General features: G+C 49.9%; 4 protein-coding genes across 4 annotated transcripts; 3 read left to right on the forward strand and 1 right to left on the reverse strand.

The window, feature by feature from the left end:
* Positions 1-1,001: 1,001 nt before the first annotated feature.
* FOBCDRAFT_202049 (uncharacterized protein) lies at positions 1,002-6,068 on the forward strand (the record flags this gene model as incomplete). The annotated part of the gene is made up of 4 exons (XM_031184833.3): positions 1,002-1,047; positions 1,251-1,399; positions 1,600-5,988; positions 6,039-6,068. The coding sequence occupies 4 exons, from the start codon at positions 1,002-1,004 to the stop codon at positions 6,066-6,068; spliced, it is 4,614 nt and encodes a 1,537-aa protein (XP_031040475.3).
* Positions 6,069-6,349: 281 nt separating this feature from the next.
* On the reverse strand, positions 6,350-10,544 carry FOBCDRAFT_161996 (chitin synthase class II). Its single transcript, XM_059608403.1, has 3 exons — positions 10,189-10,544; positions 7,931-9,630; positions 6,350-7,879 (listed from the first exon to the last, which is right to left on the reverse strand). Exons 1-3 carry the CDS (start codon positions 10,323-10,325, stop codon positions 6,714-6,716), a joined length of 3,003 nt encoding a protein of 1,000 aa, XP_059464972.1. The 5' UTR covers positions 10,326-10,544; the 3' UTR covers positions 6,350-6,713.
* A 1,909-nt stretch (positions 10,545-12,453) lies between these two features.
* FOBCDRAFT_319856 (and other transporter-domain-containing protein) lies at positions 12,454-14,382 on the forward strand (the record flags this gene model as incomplete). Its single annotated transcript, XM_031184837.2, has 3 exons — positions 12,454-12,861; positions 12,908-13,628; positions 13,682-14,382. The coding sequence occupies 3 exons, from the start codon at positions 12,454-12,456 to the stop codon at positions 14,380-14,382; spliced, it is 1,830 nt and encodes a 609-aa protein (XP_031040479.2).
* Positions 14,383-15,133: 751 nt separating this feature from the next.
* FOBCDRAFT_319857 (uncharacterized protein) lies at positions 15,134-18,232 on the forward strand. Its single transcript, XM_031184838.3, has 2 exons — positions 15,134-16,445; positions 16,493-18,232. Exons 1-2 carry the CDS (start codon positions 15,255-15,257, stop codon positions 18,161-18,163), a joined length of 2,862 nt encoding a protein of 953 aa, XP_031040480.2. The 5' UTR covers positions 15,134-15,254; the 3' UTR covers positions 18,164-18,232.
* The last annotated feature ends 364 nt before the right edge of the window (positions 18,233-18,596 follow it).

Here is an 18,596-nt window from a genome sequence, read left to right on the forward strand (position 1 = left end):
CATTGGGAGAAATGAGAAACATACGGACACCGGCCGGTAGTCGGAGCGATCCCTGTAATTCGCAAGTGATTTTTCGTTTCTGGGGTGGTCATGCAATTCTTCGCAACAATAGAATCTCTCATCATTTTGGTAATTCTTGCGCGGACCGTCGGTGGCCCAACAGCATCCCTCAGCAGGAACTCGGGGTGGGTCCAGGTCGCTATGTACCCCTGTATGTATCTCCTGCCCAATGCCGGTGTTCGCGCGGGGAGTTTTATTGGTTGATTGCATTACATAAGGCACAACAGGCCAATTGAACATCAGCTCGAAGCAAATCCAAAGCTCCTCATTCGCTATCGGTGGGCGCGGAGTCGTGCACTGGTCCTTGTTCCAGCGGAAGGCGCGACCCTGAGAAAGCACCCCCAAACTGTCGACAGGACGCACTGAGCCCCGCCGTCCGGGGCATAGCATCCCGCTAATCGATCACGCAATCGAGGGCGAGGATTCATACAAGCCAATCTTGTGGCCATTGAGCGGCGTCTGGATGGAATTTGCAGCTGTTTTTCTAACTAAATTAATGGCGCGGGGAAAAAATCGGCGAATGGAAAAGAAAAAATAAGACGTGCGAATGAGCAAAAGCACAGCCGAGGGACCGGACCCAAACAACAAGACCAGACGGAACGAGGGGCGTCTCTAAAGTTAAGGCAAAAGGGCGTGTCTCTGCTCGCTCCAGTTTACAAACTTCTTCTCTTTCCTTTGAGCGTTGAGCAGAGGGAAGAAACCTTTTTCTAATTCTATAGAAAAGGAAGAAAACCACTCACAATCCTCGGATCTTGCTTTGTTGAGCGAGTCCGTCATTGAGATTTCTTTCCTTTCTCTCCATCTCTCTCCTCCATCTTCCTCTTATACATCACTCTCCCTTCTTCGAGTGAAGCGCAAGCAGCTTTGTCTGCTCTGTCTGTTTAAAAGACAGCTCGATCATAATACCCGACGAGCCGAATACGACGACGGAAAGCGACACAATGGACGCTGCTTCACAGCACCAGATCAAGACTCCTGAGGAGGCCGGTGAGTTTTTCTTTATGCTAGACGTTGGAGGCGGTACCGGGATGATGCATGAGTTCGAGATAACCTGCGACTCTGCAAAGCAATTGAGCTTTGTCCGCGCAGATGGAACATCTGCAAGTCAGAGTGAACAGGAAGTTCTCAATCTCAATCAATCCTGCCTGCCCCGCAACAAGACAAATTGATTGCTAATGCGCTTCTCATAGTGGCTCGAATTGCCTACCTTTCCAGCGATGTCGTTGTTTCTGTCCAGCCCGCCATTGGCACCGACTCCGAATTCTCTTCTCACCTGAACCGATACGCCAGCCGCAAGGACAGCAGCTTGGTCGCTCAGAGTGCTGATACAGTTCCTGAGGTTAGTCTGCTCAAGGGCCATTTACCCCTCCTAAATGGTCTCCGAAAAATCCCCGATCTCTTTTGGAGGACTCTATAAGCCACTGCTACTCATAAACCTATGAAAAGGAATGTGAATTGAATGGTTTATGCATAGAGTTCGCTAATCGAGCCATTGCGATATTGGACCACGTAATTGAATATAGCTGACCGTCAAACCAGATCATCCCCGTACGACACAACACGGATCCTCTTCTCTCAGTATACACACCCATCCGAGCTGGCAAGCTCGTCTCAGTCACCACCACATCCAACATCCTGCTCCCATCCGTCTCACACCTATACAAATTGGCCAACTACCCTGTTGTCCTTCACGTCTCTCTTCAGCCCCGGACGTTCCCCGACTACTCGGTTATTACCGCCGTTCGTAACTCGGGATTCACATTCGTTCAGTCTGAGACCCTTCAGGAGGCCCAGGATTTGGCTCTGACTGCTCACGCCCTTGCTGTCCGAACTGGTAAGGGTGTCGTTCACTTCTTTGCTCCTTCCACATCGTCAAAGGACAAGCCTATTGCTATCGAGGATGCCGCCGTTGTTCGCGACGTTCTCGATATCGAGAGCGTTCGCCGATTCCAGGCTGGCTCTGCTCCCTCTTCACAGACCGGAATCTACGCGGACGATGGCCACATTGCCGTTTCTTCAGATCACGATGCGCCAGCAGTGAATCATGGTACCGCCGCGAGTGGAAACCTCACTGTACCCCCTAGCGCGAACGCCTCCAAGGCTCCCTCAGCTGGAACATCGGTCAAGTCCAGCCAAGATAGCGAGGCCAGCACTCCTGTTGCTCCTTCATCAGTCGCCACCACCGTCGAGACTGCCCCCCCTCAGGTTACATCCGAGGATATTTACAAGTCAGCTGGACGTATCTGGGCTCAGCTCAAGGCATCAGTTGGCCGGGAGTACAGCGCCTTCGAGTATTCTGGCCCTCCTGATGCTGAGAACTGCCTCTTCATCTTCGGCTCCGATGCCGGTGCCTTCGCTCAAGCCATCGACGAGGCCCGCCCTGAGGAGATCTTCGCCAACACCGCCATTCTTACTCCCCGCCTCTACCGACCTTGGATCGGCTCTAGACTTGTCGAGGCCATTCCTCGATCGGTCAAGCGAATTGCCGTGTTGGAGCAAATCCACCGCAAGACTACCAAATGGGGTCCTCTCCTCATTGACGTCTTGACTTCCGTGAAAAGCGGCCCTGGTGGCGTTGAGGCTATTGTTGGCCACCAGCTTGGCTACATTGCCCCCGATGTTGTCATTCAGGCCCTGCGTGGTGTTCTGCAGAACCTCACTGCCGAGAAGCCTATCCAAAACCTCGAGGTCGGCAAGAAGGAGGCTTGGAAGGAGCCTACTGGTTATGACCTCCAGACTCCTCAGCTCGAGACCGCCTATACCAAGATTCTTGATCAGCTCTTTGGCAAGCGAGCTTACGTTGCCAATGCTATCAAGTCTTCTACCACTGGCCTTTCTCCTAACGTTGCTGCTAGCCCTGAGTTTGGCTTCGGTTCCCTCCTGGCTCGCAAGCAACGTCGTGGCCAGTTCGTTTCTCAGGTTAAGGATGCTGCTACTAATGGTAGCTTCACTACCGATGCTCCTAAGAGCTGGTTGGCGCGATGGGCTATGAACGCTGATGATGCCACCAAGTCCACTGAGATTGCCGATGATGTCATTGCTAGACTTGAGACCGATGGCTCTTCGCTGGCTGCTGAGCTCCTCTCTGCTAAGGGTCTTTTCCGAAAGGAGTCCCTCTGGCTGACTGGCTCTGATGCCTGGTCATACGATCTTGGCAACTCTGGTGTTCACCACGTCCTTGCCTCTGGCGAGAATGTTAACATGCTCATCATCGACTCTACTCCTTATTCAGAGAGGGCTGCTGCTGATGCCAACCGCCGTAAGAAGGACATTGGTCTATATGCCATGAACTTTGGTAACGTCTACGTTGCTTCTACTGCTGTCTACAGCTCATACACCCAGGTTCTCCAGGCCCTCCTTGAGGCTGACAAGTTCGAGGGTCCTTCCGTCGTTCTTGCTTACCTCCCATACTTCGGCGAGACCGACTCTCCTCTCACTGTTCTCCAGGAGACCAAGAAGGCCGTTGACACTGGTTACTGGCCACTGTATCGATGGAACCCCGATAACGAGAAGAAGGGCGAACCCAACTTCTCTCTCGACTCTGAGCTGATCAAGCAAGAGCTCAAGAAGTTCCTTGCCCGTGACAACCAGCTCACTCAGCTGGCTGCCAAGGAGCCTAAGTTTGCCGCTGCCCTTGTCAAGGACTTCGGAAGTGAGGTGCGAGCCCAACAAAAGAGGAAGGCTAAGGATGCGTACAACCAGCTCCTCGAAGGCCTTTTGGGCGCTCCTCTCACCATTCTATATGCTTCTGACAACGGCAATGCTACTACTCTGGCCAAGCGTTTGGCTAGCCGAGGTCGTGCTCGCGGCTTGAAGACTACTGTTCTGGCTATGGAGGACTACCCAGTTGAGGATCTTCCTACCGAGGAGAATATTGTTTTCATCACTTCCACCGCTGGTCAGGGTGAGTTCCCCCAAAATGGTCTGCCTTTCTGGGACGCCATTAAGGACAACACTGGTCTCGACCTCGCTGCCGTCAACTACTCCATCTTCGGTCTCGGTGACAGCCACTACTGGCCTCGAAAGGAGGACAAGATCTACTACAACAAGCCTGCCAAGGACCTTGACCGTGTTTTGACCAATCTTGGTGGTAAGCATCTGATCGATATCGGCCTTGGTGATGATCAGGACCCCGATAGCTTCCAGACCGGTTACCAGGAGTGGGAACCCAAGCTCTGGACCGCCCTCGGTGTCGATAAGGTCGATGGCCTTCCCGATGAGCCCCCGCCTATCACCAACGAGGACATCAAGCTGGCCTCCAACTACCTCCGTGGTACCATTGTTGAGGGTCTAAACGACCCCACAACTCTTGCTATCTCGGCCTCCGACCAGCAGCTCACCAAGTTCCACGGAACATACATGCAGGACGATCGTGATATCAGAGATGAACGAAAGGCTCAAGGTCTTGAGCCCGCCTACTCTTTCATGATTCGATGCCGTCTGCCTGGTGGTATCTCCACTCCCAAGCAGTGGGTTCAGATGGACGACATTGCCAATGAGCTTGGTAATGAGACCATGAAACTCACTACCCGACAAACCTTCCAGTTCCACGGTGTTGTCAAGAGCAAGCTCAAGCCTGCTATGCAAGCTATCAACCGAGCTCTCATGACCACCATTGCTGCCTGTGGTGACGTGAACCGAAACGTCATGTGCAGTTCGCTCCCTACCCAGTCTAAGTACCACCGTCAGGTCTTTGCCTGCTCTCAGCTTATCAGCGACCACCTCTTGCCATCAACCACTGCCTACCACGAGATTTGGTTGACTGATGATGATAACAAGAAGACACAGGTTGCTGGTGATGCTGTCCAGGACTTCGAGCCTCTCTATGGCCCTACTTATCTGCCTCGAAAGTTCAAGATCACCATTGCGATCCCCCCTCATAACGATACTGATGTGTATGCTCACGACATTGGTCTGATTGCTATCAAGGGAGAGGACGGTAACCTTGCCGGTTTCAACGTTCTTGCTGGTGGTGGTATGGGTGCTACCCACAACAACAAGAAGACATATCCCCAGACTGGTCGCATGTTCGGCTTCTGTAAGACCGAGGATGTGCACATCGTCTGCGAGAAGATAATGCTCGTCCAACGTGACAACGGTGATCGCAAGAACCGAAAGCACGCTCGTCTCAAATACACCATTGATGACATGACTGTGCCTGTCTTCCGCAGCAAGGTTGAGGAGCTCTGGGGCAAGAAGTTCGAGAATGAGCGACCTTTCGAGTTCAAGAGCAACGTTGATACCTTTGGTTGGCAGAAGGATGAGCACGGCCTCAACCACTTCACGTTCTTCATTGAGAACGGCCGTATTGAGGACACGCCTGAGTTCCAGATGAAGACTGGTCTGCGTGAGATTGCCAAGTCTCTCAAGGGTCAGTCTGAGTTCCGTCTCACTGGTAACCAGCATCTCATCCTCAGCAATGTCGCTGATGAGGATCTTGACGATGTCAAGCAACTCATGAAGAAGTACAAGCTCGACAACATCCAATTCTCAGCTCTCCGTCTCAGCTCTTCTGCCTGTGTCGCTTTCCCTACCTGTGGCCTTGCCATGGCTGAGTCTGAGCGATACCTGCCTGTGCTCATTTCCAAGCTTGAGTCATGCCTTGAGGAGAACGGTCTTCGCCAGGACTCTATCGTCATGCGTATGACCGGTTGCCCCAACGGCTGTGCTCGTCCTTGGTTGGCCGAGGTTGCTTTCGTCGGTAAGGCTTATGGTGCTTATAATATGTACCTTGGTGGTGGTTACCACGGCCAGCGCCTCAACAAGCTATATCGCCAGAGCATCAAGGAGGATGAGATCCTCGCCATCATGAAGCCTCTCCTCAAGCGATATGCTCTTGAGCGCAACGAGGGTGAGCGCTTCGGTGACTTCTGTGTCCGCTCTGGTATCATTGTTGCTACCACTGATGGCCAGAACTTCCACGATAACGTAAGTCTATTTGAGCCCATTGCAAGTAACAAGAACTAACAGCCATCCAGGTTGCCGAAGAAGAAGAGGACGAGGAATAAATAAATCACGACTAAAAAGACTGAACGAAAATTGTGGTTAGCATCAATCGGGACAGGAAAAGAATGAAGGATCTGTTGGATGAACCTTGATATCATGATTTGTTGCTTTATTTTGCATAGCTTGATGTGGTATTTACTTGGCCGGCGCAACTGATAGGAACGCATTTATTCCATGTAGAAAACACTTTCGCAATGATTTGAGACTTTGCGTGAACCATCCAGATTGTTGAATGACATAGACTCTATCTCAACTTCAAGCCTAAAACTTAATTAACCCTTGCTTCACATCCATGAACATTTAGTAGAGATTATCTTAACAAGCACTATCGTATTGAACCCGGGGTATACATATTTATCCTCTGTTATTTACACAATTCATACCCCAGAAGCGAATTCCTGACATATGTCCATTAAACAAAACTTTCTGATCAAAACATTCGTTGCCTCGACAATCATGGCCGGCATCACATAATTTTTCGAGAACTCATCTGCTCAATCGTCATCCTCCCAGTGAAAAGAGCTGGGAAGAGTTCATCATTTCCATGCAGATGTAAATGCCAAAACGCCAAACCACGCCGATGCAGATGCCCATTTTCTAAATGCATAACAAAAATCAAGCGCAAATAGTTCAAGATGATTTGTACATCAACTGCGTAGGTTGCTCGACACACTGCTCATCTTGTCGTTGACTCTTTCTTTTAGACCGCCCATCCATCGCGGTGCCTTGAGACTCAAGCGCACGCGACCTTCCACTATCATGTTGATCACGTTAAGGACGGCAAACGTGGTGGAGCCGATGGCACGGAAGACGGCGAGAGCAGCGACGGACCAGAGGAGAAAGCGCAGGTAATAGTTATCGCCAATGCCTCTAGCACTGTAAATCTCCGATACAGCCATACCAAGGATACCGTTGCCGATCATCCATGTGAGGACGAGGTAGGTTCGCACACTTTTGTAGTAATCCTCTTGCAACTGAGATTCGCTAGGTGGAGACTCGGGAACTTCGAGACGATCACGGAGATTGCGAAGAGCCTCATCGTATCCACTGTCAATATCGAGCTGTTCACTGGGCATTTCCAGCTCGACAGTCTCACCCTTACCCACAGCACCACCAAGATCAGTCTTCATGACGTTGTCACCCTTGGTACCCCAGGTAACATCGTGTGTGTTACAGAAGGCGTAGACTTGTAAGGTGCAGATGTAGCTGGGAAGAAGGATAAAGTACTGGGCCGAAGATGTGATCATGTGCCATGGATCGAGATACAAAATAGACATGATGAAGTACATGCCGATTGTAGACAGGATAGACACAATCATATTCGTAAAGACGTTGTCACCCATCTCGATCTTATCGTCTTTGGACGTGAGTTGGTGAATAATGATGTAAAATGTAGCAAATGTCGTGTAAACCATGATGATGCTGTAAATAATCATGCTGATCAGGTATAGCTTCTTGGAGCCTTGAGGTCGATTACCGAGAGAAAGGATAAACTGTGTTGATATGAGAAGCACGCAGGCATACCGCAGAATGTGGAAGATGACGGTAGCGATGTTGTGTCCGAACGGGTCGACTTTGGGGTCTGTCAAACCGCCTGCAACGAAGTAGAAGGTGAGATAGAAGTTGGCCAGGGAGAAGAAGGTGAACATGAGCTGAATGAACTGATACAAGAACTCCATGTGCAGAAGGATTTTACGAGCAAGGGTGTGGTCGGTAAACCAAATCTGCTTGAAGTGGACAAGGGAGTAAACAGCGGCAAAGAAGGCACCATTGAGCCATCGACGACGTTGTGAGATGAATTCAGGAACAGTATCTACACCGAGTTAGTGTTGCATTCATGATTCAACGTAGTAGAATATCTTACCAGGCACATCGGTTTCACCGGTACATCCCTTAACGTACTTGAGAACCCATCTCTCACCACGTTTCGCGACCAACTCCCAGCAAAGGATACGATCTTCAGCAAGGTACATGTTGGCAGTGAAGACATCAGCGTGTTGACCATGCAATGTCTCACCCTTGAAGTACTGGCTGAGAGGACCGTGACCAGTCTCATCATTCTGAAGCGCGTGGTATCGGTACGCACTCAGGGCACCGGGAAGGACAGTAATGTATCCGAAGACGGACTCGAGAGGCTTATCAAGGATGTTGGACATTTTATACTCGAAGTTCTGGGACGCAACGAGAGGATTGAGCAGGTTAGCGCCCAGTCTGCCCTTCATCGCTTTAATCTCTCCACAAGCACCAGCGACGTTGGAGTCAGTATCGAAGGCCTTCCAGAGATGGTACAGTGAGGTGCCACTGGGGCGAGTACCAACATCCAGCAAAATGCAGACGTTCGGGTTGAGAGCCTTTCCAAAGGCATTGAAGAACCAACGGTGAGAGTTTAGCTTACGCTGGTTCTTTTCCTTGAGACAGAAGATCATTTGGCAAGGAACAATGCCCTTCTCGGCACCCTTGAACTTGAGGTCGGAATCGAGAGAGACCTGGGTTGTGTATTCGTAGACGTGTGCTTGCACAGCGCGGTTGTTGACAAAATTCTTTGCGATACCGTGCTGGTAGACACCCATGGCAGCGAGCGCATCTAGAGTGCGAGGGTGGATCTTCTCTCGACCATCAGAGACAATGCAGACGACAATCTTTTGCCATCCAGTCTCACCCCAGGTACGGGAGCGCGATCGAGAGCAGAAGTGCGAGATGTTCTTCATGACGGCATGCATCGTTCGAGTGAATCCTATTTCATCTTCGTTGTACATGGTGACACAAATGAACAATTCCGTCTCTCGAACAGTCTTGCCAAAGGTTTGTCGCAATGTGTAGCCTCTTTCGACAAAATCATCAGGGTCGCACGTAACGGCGGTGTAACGCATGTGAGTGAACTCAACCTCGCCTCTTCGAGGCAAGAAACTGTACAGAATTGTCGGGATTTTACACTCCAGCACCAGCTCACCGTTGATGAGCTGGACCTCCTTTCTTGACATTTGAGGTGCGCGAACGCCTCTTCTCTCTTGTGCGCCAGTCGGGGCAGGGCCATAATGCTCAACCTTGTCGTAGTCTTCCATGTCTCCCTCGTTTAGTGTGTCTTGCGACTCAGAAGACATATATGAGCTGCGGTCAACTGGATGAGGTCGTGCATCACTCAGGTCGGATTCAGGCGCAAAGACATCGTCGTCATAAGTATCATGCAAAGGAATAGAGATAGTCGCATCGTCTGCAATTGGCGGGACAGGCTGCCTTGAGTTTGAAAAGAGAGGTGCCGGAGGGAGTGGACGTCTTGGACTGCCGCCGTATCTCGAGGATGGTGTTCCTGGTCTGGGGCTCCCATTCAGATCGGAAGGCTCATACATGCCATCTGAAGGAGGAGGTCTTGATAAGTCGGATCTTGTGAATCCGGACACCCGTGACGAGGGCGTCCAGGGTCGCTGGGGAGAGCCATCATCATGCATACCATAGGACACGTAGGAACCCCCTGGGGGCGCCATTGATGGGGCATCGTCGAAGATGGAACCGGATCTCGATGATCGAACACTCGGCTGATAGTTGAGGTTTCGAGGACTTCGGATACTAGGAAGTTTGTCATGTGAGTTTACATCCCTTAAGCGGCTCAATGGGCGCGGTGGTACGGGAGGTGTCGTGTCTAATCCAAGGTGCTGTTGTTCCTTGTGAACTCTTCGCCTGTCGCTGATACCATCGGGAATCTCTGGTAGATCTCGAGGAAGATCTGCAAATGCGACATGGACACTAGTTCTATTCTTGTTCTGCAGCTTTGCAGTCTGGCCGCCGATAATTGGCCTCTTAGGCAATAAAGTCTGGGATTCGGCCATTGAAGAAGCGTATGAAGGGGGATTTGGTGAAGGGTGTTCCTGATTCTCGTTGGAGATATTCTCCCGGACGTCATCTTGTTGGACAGGGCTGGACCTGAAGGTCCGTTCCTCCCTTTCTGAAGACATGGTGATGTTCACAGGTGAAATTGACAATGGAGGAGGAAACGCTACTGGCGGTTTGAGAGGGGAGGGTGTTGTCTTTGAAGGTGAGGTAGAAGGGGAAACAGAAGGAGATGGGGGAGGGCGTGCAGGAGGTGTTTGTGTCTGATTCTGGCTAGGTGGTGAGGGTGGTACATACGTATGAGAGTCGTAGTGTTCTTCGGATGTCAACAGTCTCACAGCAGCGGGACTGTAACCGGTGGGTGTGTGATGAAGGTCCTCGTCATCATAGGGAGGGAGGCTGTAGTCGGGCGGGCGCGACATATTCGGGTCCATGACTGGCGAAGAGAGGCTGGAATGGAATGCAGTGGACGCGGGTACTTGCGACAATACGAGCTGAGCTATTCGAGTAACGGTTCAAGGTCTAAAAAGCGAAGGATACTTTGTATCTCGACGGCTGCTGCCGCTGAGACGATCCGAGTCGCGTACTAGAGATGGTGAAAGCAGTGTTGGTTTTGATGTTGATTTGCGCCTCTTGTTGGTAGTTGAAACCCTGATATCAACGAGGCGTTGATTGTGTACGAGCTTGTGGTCGGTGTAGGTTTAGATTGTCGTCGAATGGCGGTGGGACAAGACAAAGACAGCAGAGACAAACAACGCGCAAATGGTATCGCAATACAAGACAATGAATGATTCTTCGGAATGTCTCCTTTTTTTCTCAGGATGTTGTAGTACAATAGGACAGGTAAAGTAAAGTACGGAGCGAGCGGAGCTTTGGATCGGGTTTGGTTGCGGGTATGAGAGAGGTGAGGATCCAATGGTGGGGGAGGAGCTTAACAAGGTAATCCAAACAAATTACGTCGCACTGTTGGCATGGCAACGCATCCAAATCGGGACAGCTCTGTCTTACATCAGGTCTCACAATTTCTGGCGGCCCGCTTTGTTTCAGTGACTGGGAGACCATCAGTGGAGGTTGATTAATTGCCTGCATTTCTTCAACATTCAATTCATTGCCTTATGTCTCTCGCTTATATTCTCAATTGCACAATTCAGAATCATCGTGACATTCAGACCTCTTACTCAACTGTTTACTTTCCTCCCGAAGCGCCCGAGGATGAACTACAGGTGTGACGATCACCTAGCAACAATAACACAGCCTTCCCTGAACTATGGATCATGGCGCTTAGCATCTGAAAGTGGATACTCTATTCAACGGTCTCGATCCTACTCTGTACCTGATCGGTAAATAACAAGTAACCACAGACGTAAGCTCGGGGTATTTAAAATTCTAATTCATAGGTAAACTTGAAGGGTGAAAACAAAGGGGGAAAGCGCCGGCCAAGCTAATACCAGGACTATCGAAGTAGTTTTGTCCCCTGATCTGAAGGGTCGATCGAATCTTGTCAAGCCTCGATGTACACTCCAAGCTTGGAAACAAACCTTTGTTTTCGGACAACCTCAATAACCTTTTCAACGCCACAAACACATCACCAATGTTTTGACTTGGCTTTATGGTTCGTACTTACAAGGTTAGAGTAGACGCATTCTTCTTGGAACTTGAACGTCTTGAAGTGAGACTGTGCGTTGGTTGACAAGCTATACCCTGGATACGTCAGCCACGAGGCGAGATCACGATCGCAAAACAAGCATCCAGTTTAATATAGATAGGCGGGCGGGTCACAGCATAAACGAGCTTTAGACTCTATGATGCGATTTTAGAACCGCTACAGCCACGAGAACTCGAAACCCTAGGTATTTATCAATGCGTATCCAGAAAGAATTAAAAAAATAAAAACATGAAATATCACTTTGTGAGTACTAGTTCATGATGCGAATTACAAGAGCATGAGCTTCAGTCCCAGAGATTCCTTGTCATATATGAATAGGTAGTCTTCAAATGGCTTTCTATATAAGGCCTTTTCATGAGTAACTAAGGCTGTTATCACAACCTCGGTCAAGCCTATTGGTGAACGTTAAATAAACAACGTAGAAACTCTACAATCATTATAACCACTTCCCCGCGTTTTATCGTATAATCGATATCTGAAATGCCGACAAGCAGATTGAGGGAGAGTTAACGTTCGTGAGCCAACGAAGCCAACAGAAACGGTATCAGTCAAGCTAATGAGCGCACCCGATGCTTCTGAAAGCCAAGATCGTCAGAGAGAATGGCAAGACCAAGATGCGAGTTTCTTGTCCTCTGATACTTCGGACCTTGACACGTCAATGGCTTTGAGAAGAAGGCAGAGTCGTCATCGATCCAACCACCACGCTGCATAAGATGCTCACCACTCAAAGTATACAGGAAGAAACCCCGAGATGCCACATGGATTGTTCTTTTAAGAAGAGGTACCATCCTTGAAAGGGGCTTGAAAATGTTCCCCAGCGCTTTTCGAGGTCCTGCTTCCAATGGGTTTCCAAAATCTGTCATCTCATATCACTGGATCATTAATACGCAGCCGAAATGGAAACGATTAAAGAAACTCAAGGTGAGCTTCGCTCCGACCCGACACCACAAGATGGCAGGACTCCTGAAGCCAAGACGAGATCAGCAACTGCAGTACTACAAAATCCACTGGCCAACATGACGCATGACGAATTGGTCGCCGATGCAGAGAACCTCGCCCAGGATAATGGATTGGACAGCTATAGGCCGTGGTTTTCCAAAGGCGCACTCATAGCCAAAGTCATCAACACGCCGAAAGGATACGAGGCGATAGAGGAGTTGACCGAGGAGGACAAGGAGCTCCTAAGGAACGAAGATGAACATCGTTGGAAGTCTCAGCCAAAGATGCTTTACTTCCTCTGCGCATTGTGTGCGGGTTGCGCTATTGTGCAGGGCATGGATCAGACAGTCATCAATGGTGCACAGGTAAGTCCTCCCTGAGTATCGAGAGACAAACAGACTAATAATCCAGCACTTCTACTTCGAAGAGTACAAAATCAAAGATAGAGCGCTGCAAGGTCTGACAAACGGCGCACCTTATGCCTCTGCTGCCCTCATCGGATGCTGGCTCAACGCACCCTTAAACACATACTTTGGCCGTCGAGGAACCATCGCCTTTTCCTGTCTCTTGGCTTTTGTCACGGGAATATGGCAAGCTGCTGCTAACAGTTGGACATGTCTACTCATTGCACGCTTCACCCTCGGGCTCGCAGTTGGCGCCAAGTCAAGTACCACTCCCGTATACGCAGCTGAATGTGCACCCAAGGCAATTCGAGGCGCCTTGACCATGATGTGGCAGATGTGGACGGCTTTCGGCATCATGCTCGGCTTTGCTTCTTCTTTAGCTTTCCAGAACATCAAATGGCCGAATCAGTACGCACCTTGGAGATGGATGATCGGTTCAACGGCTCTTCCACCGTTGATCGTTGGTCTTCTGATTTTCCTTCTCCCCGAGAGTCCACGTTGGTATATGGATAGGGGAGACTTGCAGAAGGCATACCTTTCGCTTAGGAAGCTTCGTCGGGATGACCTTCAAGCTGCTCGGGATCTCTATCTCGCTTGGAAGTTCTTGGAGGCCGAGCAAAACTCCAAAGAAGGCCGGAAAACTTTGAAGGAGCTCTTCACAGTACGGAGGAACTGGAGAGCTGCGCAGTCTTCGTGGTTCTGTATGCTGATGCAGCAGTTCTGTGGTGGTATATTTCGCCCAAACCATCTCTTGAATACGATGTAACTAACAAGTCCACAGTAAACGTGATCGCATATTACAGCACCAAGATCTTTACAGATGCAGGATATACCCGCTCTCAAGCCCTCCTGGCCTCATTCGGTGGCGGTGCCATCAACTGGATCTTTGCGCTGCCTGCAATTTGGACTATTGATACCTTTGGCCGCCGTAACCTCCTGCTAGTTACGTTCCCCATGATGAGCGCTTGTCTGTATTGGACCGGCTCATGCTTCGGTATTCAAGACAACGGTCTTCGTCTTCCTCTCATCGCCACCAGTATTTACATCTTCATGGCCGTTTACTCACCTGGTCTCGGTCCTGTTCCCTTTACATATAGCGCAGAGGCATTCCCCTTGCATATCAGGGCTCTTGGTATGGCCTCAGCAACATCAATCACCTGGTCATTTAACTTTTTACTCAGCTTTACGTGGCCGATGATGGAAAAGTCATTTAAACCCTCAGGCGCCTTTTACTGGTATGCGACGTGGAACGTGGTCGGATTCGTATTTACGTATTACCTGCTTCCAGAGACGAAGGCGCTGTCGTTGGAGGAACTGGATATCGTGTTTAGCGTTCGGAATCGTGATCATGTTCGACACTACTCCAAGCGAATGGGATGGTATGCAAAGCGTCTCATGGGTCGTAGCCCGGACCTCATGCCGCCGTTATATGAGTTGGAGAATTCTACGGTGGGATCAATGTCCGGCGAGGCAGTCAAATAGACGAATAGCTCATCTGTTTAAGAGGTAGTTGTGAATGATCGATGTAACGTATTGGAGCATTTTTCTTAGATTACCGGGTGGGAGCTTCGATTGATCCTCGGAGTACAGGATTTGGCCAAGATTTAATTGGTGTCTCTTGGTAAATATTAGGCACTTTATGATGCGAGTTTATGGGAAAGGCTTGACCTTTTAGGGCTCATGATCTAAATGCCCAACGTCGTCGTGCTGTCTTTCAGAGCGTCTTAGGAACGGGTCTCGATGTCTCGCCCAGACTTGTTGCATAGATCGTTTGAGTAGGAAGATCAGACGAATGCTCCAAGTGATAGTGAATCAATTTTGTCGATTACGGCCGCGAATCCTATCGTTGTTCGGAACGAAGACGATAAACAAAAGTTCCAGAGCATATTCGTCTTAAAGTGTAAGGTGACAATAAGATGAGCACTTCGCCATCAATGAAGGATCGTCAGGCAAGACATTACAGGGCTCAGGTACCAACTCTGAAGGAACAACATGTCCAATTCAACTTGCCGATGACTGCTACGTAGTAGTTTCGCAAGACAACCCCGTATCTGGCAAGCTCAGAACAATATGACTTGAAGATCTACCTAGGTATCATTCAGTCTGACTGTTGTGTATGAGTTTTATTTGAGGGCAGAGCTTTGGGTCCCCTGTAACTGTGTTACCCACCGTAGATAGCTCGCCATAGTGGAGACCAATCACTGTGAGATCTCAGCCGAGGCTTGCGAAGTACCTCTTATCACTGAGTGACGAGACTGGATCTTCATTCCAAAGCTTTCACCTCCTCCTTTACCTTTCATATCTCGTAATTCCCCATCCATTGACATTGTAAAGCTTCACACCAAGAAGTTACAATGGATGAAAAGGCACATCTTCCGCCTTATAGTTCCGTTTCGTTGCCAGCGCCGCTTGGCCTTCATCCTGGTCAACAGCGGAACAGACGGTTGTTGCGTCGCTCACGCGGTATCAGGCTCTTTGCTCTAGCCTGTTTGACCTTCATTGTCTTTGCACAATGGCGACAACTCGCACCGCGAAATAAGACTACTTTGTCTATTCAGAAACTCAATGAAGATCTCGAGACGTGTAAGAAGTTCCGTGTCAAGCCGCAAGACCCGCCTGGTCTCGGCCGAGATAAGAATGCTCGTTATATCGACGGCGGCAAGCCCACTTTGATCAAGAACGCTACTATCTGGATTGGAGAGCCCCTCGAGGGAAACAGTCAAGAGGATGCGTATGCTGGCAAGGGCTGGGAGTGGGTGCAGGGCGATGTCTTTCTCGAGAAAGGTCTCATTCAGCGTGTTGAGAAGGACATCAAGACTGCTTCGCTACCTGATGACACAATTGTATACGAAGCTCATGGCCGCCGTCTGACCAGCGGTATCGTTGACACTCACAGCCACGCTGGCGTCTACCCATTGCCCTCTCTTGAGGGAAACTCAGATGGCAATGAGATGTCGGATAACATCACACCTTGGGCTCGAGCTATCGACTCATTGCTCCCGCTTGATCCTCAAATCGAGGTCATCAAGTCTGGCGGTGTTACTACTTCACTCATCCTTCCTGGTTCCGGCAACAATATTGGCGGAGAGGCCTATGTCATCAAGCACGCAGTTGGCAAGCCTGATGGCCGCAAGGAAATCAGTGCAGTGGACTTGCTTGCCGACCCAGACCGCAACTGGCGATACATGAAGATGGCATGTGGTGAGAACGCGAAGCGTGTTCATGGCCGAGTTGGAAATAGGCCATTCAGCCGTATGGGTGAAAGCTACGAGTTTCGCCACGCTTTTGAGCAAGCGAGAGATTTGATCCAGAAGCAGGATGACTGGTGCGCGAAGGCTGAGTCTCAGGGTGTTGAGTCCTTGGATGAGTATCTTCCTGGCGAGATTGCCTGGGAGGCTCTCACTGCTGCGCTTCGTGGTCAGGTTCATATCAACACACATTGTTACACGATCCCCGACTTGGAGGCTATGGTGGATCACACCAACGAGTTCAAGTTCCCTGTTCGAGCCTTCCATCATGCTCACCAGACATATCTGGTGCCCGAGGTAAGAACATGTTATATTAAAAGGCTTCTTTTACTAATAGCTATTAGATCCTCAAGAGAACCTGGGGCGGACGTCCTCCTGCATCTGCTCTCTTCGCTGATAACATGTTCTACAAGACCGAAGCATACATTGGCTCAGAGTATGCTGGAAAGATCCTCCACGAAAATAACCTGACAGTAGTGTATGTCAGCGACAACCCTGTGATCAACGCACAACATGTCCTTTTTGAAGCAGCTAAGGCTTACCACTACGGCCTTCCTTACCACGTCGCACTGGCCAGTGTGACATCTGCTCCCGCTGAACTACTCGGTTTGGGCAAGCGTCTAGGAAAAGTCAAGCCTGGTTTTGATGCCGACGTTGCTGTCTGGGATAGTGACCCTCTCAGCGTTGGCGCAACCCCTGTGCAAGTCTGGATTGACGGCACAGCTCAGTTCGAGGACCCTATTGAGCTGATGAAATCACAAGAAGCAGCTGTATCTGTCGAGAAGCCTGCTGAGATTGTTGAGGGGCCAAGCAAGCTCGATACCGTACTCTTCACTGGTGTCAAGAAGGTGTTCCTTGAAGATGAGAAGACTTACGAATCTCAAGACAAGCCAGTCAATGCGGTTGTTCACAACGGCAAGATTTCTTGCATTGGAGCTTGCGAACGGGAGTTCCAAGCTGTGGCTGCAACTGGCGCAAAGACTATTGCACTCAAGAATGGTTATTTGACTCGATCTTTCACAGCTGTGGGTGGTACTCTGGGTCTCAGCGAGATTGATGCCGAGGACGCAACTAACAATGGACCCAACCCGTTGATCTTCTCTCGGGCTATCGATGGCCTTGCTCTTGACTCCAAGAAGTTGCACGTCGCCTCACGATACGGAGTTACCAGAGCCGTCTCAGCACCAGTCTTTGTGGGTGGTGCAACCCATTTCGGTACCAGCGTCGGATTCTTGACCTCGGCATTGACAACTCTGGAAGAAGGCGCAGTTTTTGCTCCCGACCTGGCAGTTCACTACACTCTGGACCTGAATGTCAGAGGTTCAACTAGCTACTCAGCCGCTTTCGGTGGACTGAGAAACAAGTTACTTACAGCCGCTACAACTCCGGAACCTGCGAGCAATCCGTTTTCAGAAGCAGCGTACCTCAAGAAGGTGATCAGTGGCGAGCAAGTTCTGGCCCTCACCATCAACAGTGCAGATGGTATTGCAACGGCTCTTCGAATCAAGTCTGAGATCGAGGGTGTCCTCACAACAGCTGACTCAAGCAAGAGAGTTGGTGGTCTCAAGCTGGCCATCATTGGTGGTGCCGAGGCTCACCTGCTGGCCAAGGAGCTTGGAGAGGCTGGCGTTGGAGTCATCCTGTCGCCGCTGCAGGCAAAGGGCGAAAGCTGGGACTCACGTCGCGCCTTGACCGGTGCACCACTCACCAATGGCACAACCATTGATGCCTTGGTTGACGCAGGCGTAGTTGCTGCGATTGGACTGCAAGAAGATTGGGAGCTTCGTGACTTGGGTTTTGCAGCGGGTACTGCTTTCAAGAACGGAGGTGGACGGTTGAATGAGAAGGAGGCTATCGATCTTGTGAGTAGCAACATTTACAAGATTCTTGGGGCGGATGAAAAGTCAGCCAAGGACTCTGGTCACTTTATGGTGACTGAGGGTAGCCCTCTTGAGATTGGATCGAGAATCAAGGCTGTTGGCCATGGTAGGGGTGATGTATCTGTGTTTATCTAGGTGTACCTTTTGATAGCATACGAGTACTTGGGTGAAAGAGTTGGATGAATTACATGCGTTTATCTAAAAGATCCACCATTTAGATGGTTTCCTTGAAGTTCACTCCTAAGGTCAAGATACATGAGTCGAGTATGGAGTTACACAAGACGTCATTCTCATGTCTCTTACCCTACCTAAGCTTTACTGAAGTCTTCATAATACTTATGAGAGTTGAGTACAGCATGTGTTCTTAATAAACTCTTTCTCATCTCCTTTGATGTGAATGTTGTTGTAGATTTATAATATGAGTGGCAACTTGCAAATGAGGCCATCGCCAACAGAAATACAGTGGGAGCCGACCCTTCGGGACGCGGGGATTACAAACAGTGACGCGCGGGAGCAAAGTGGAGCATCGCGCGCGGGTAATGACCAAGAGCGATTCCATTGGCTGAAA

Source organism: Fusarium oxysporum, chromosome V (assembly GCF_013085055.1).
Source record: "Fusarium oxysporum Fo47 chromosome V, complete sequence".
NCBI classification, from domain to species: domain Eukaryota; kingdom Fungi; phylum Ascomycota; class Sordariomycetes; order Hypocreales; family Nectriaceae; genus Fusarium; species Fusarium oxysporum.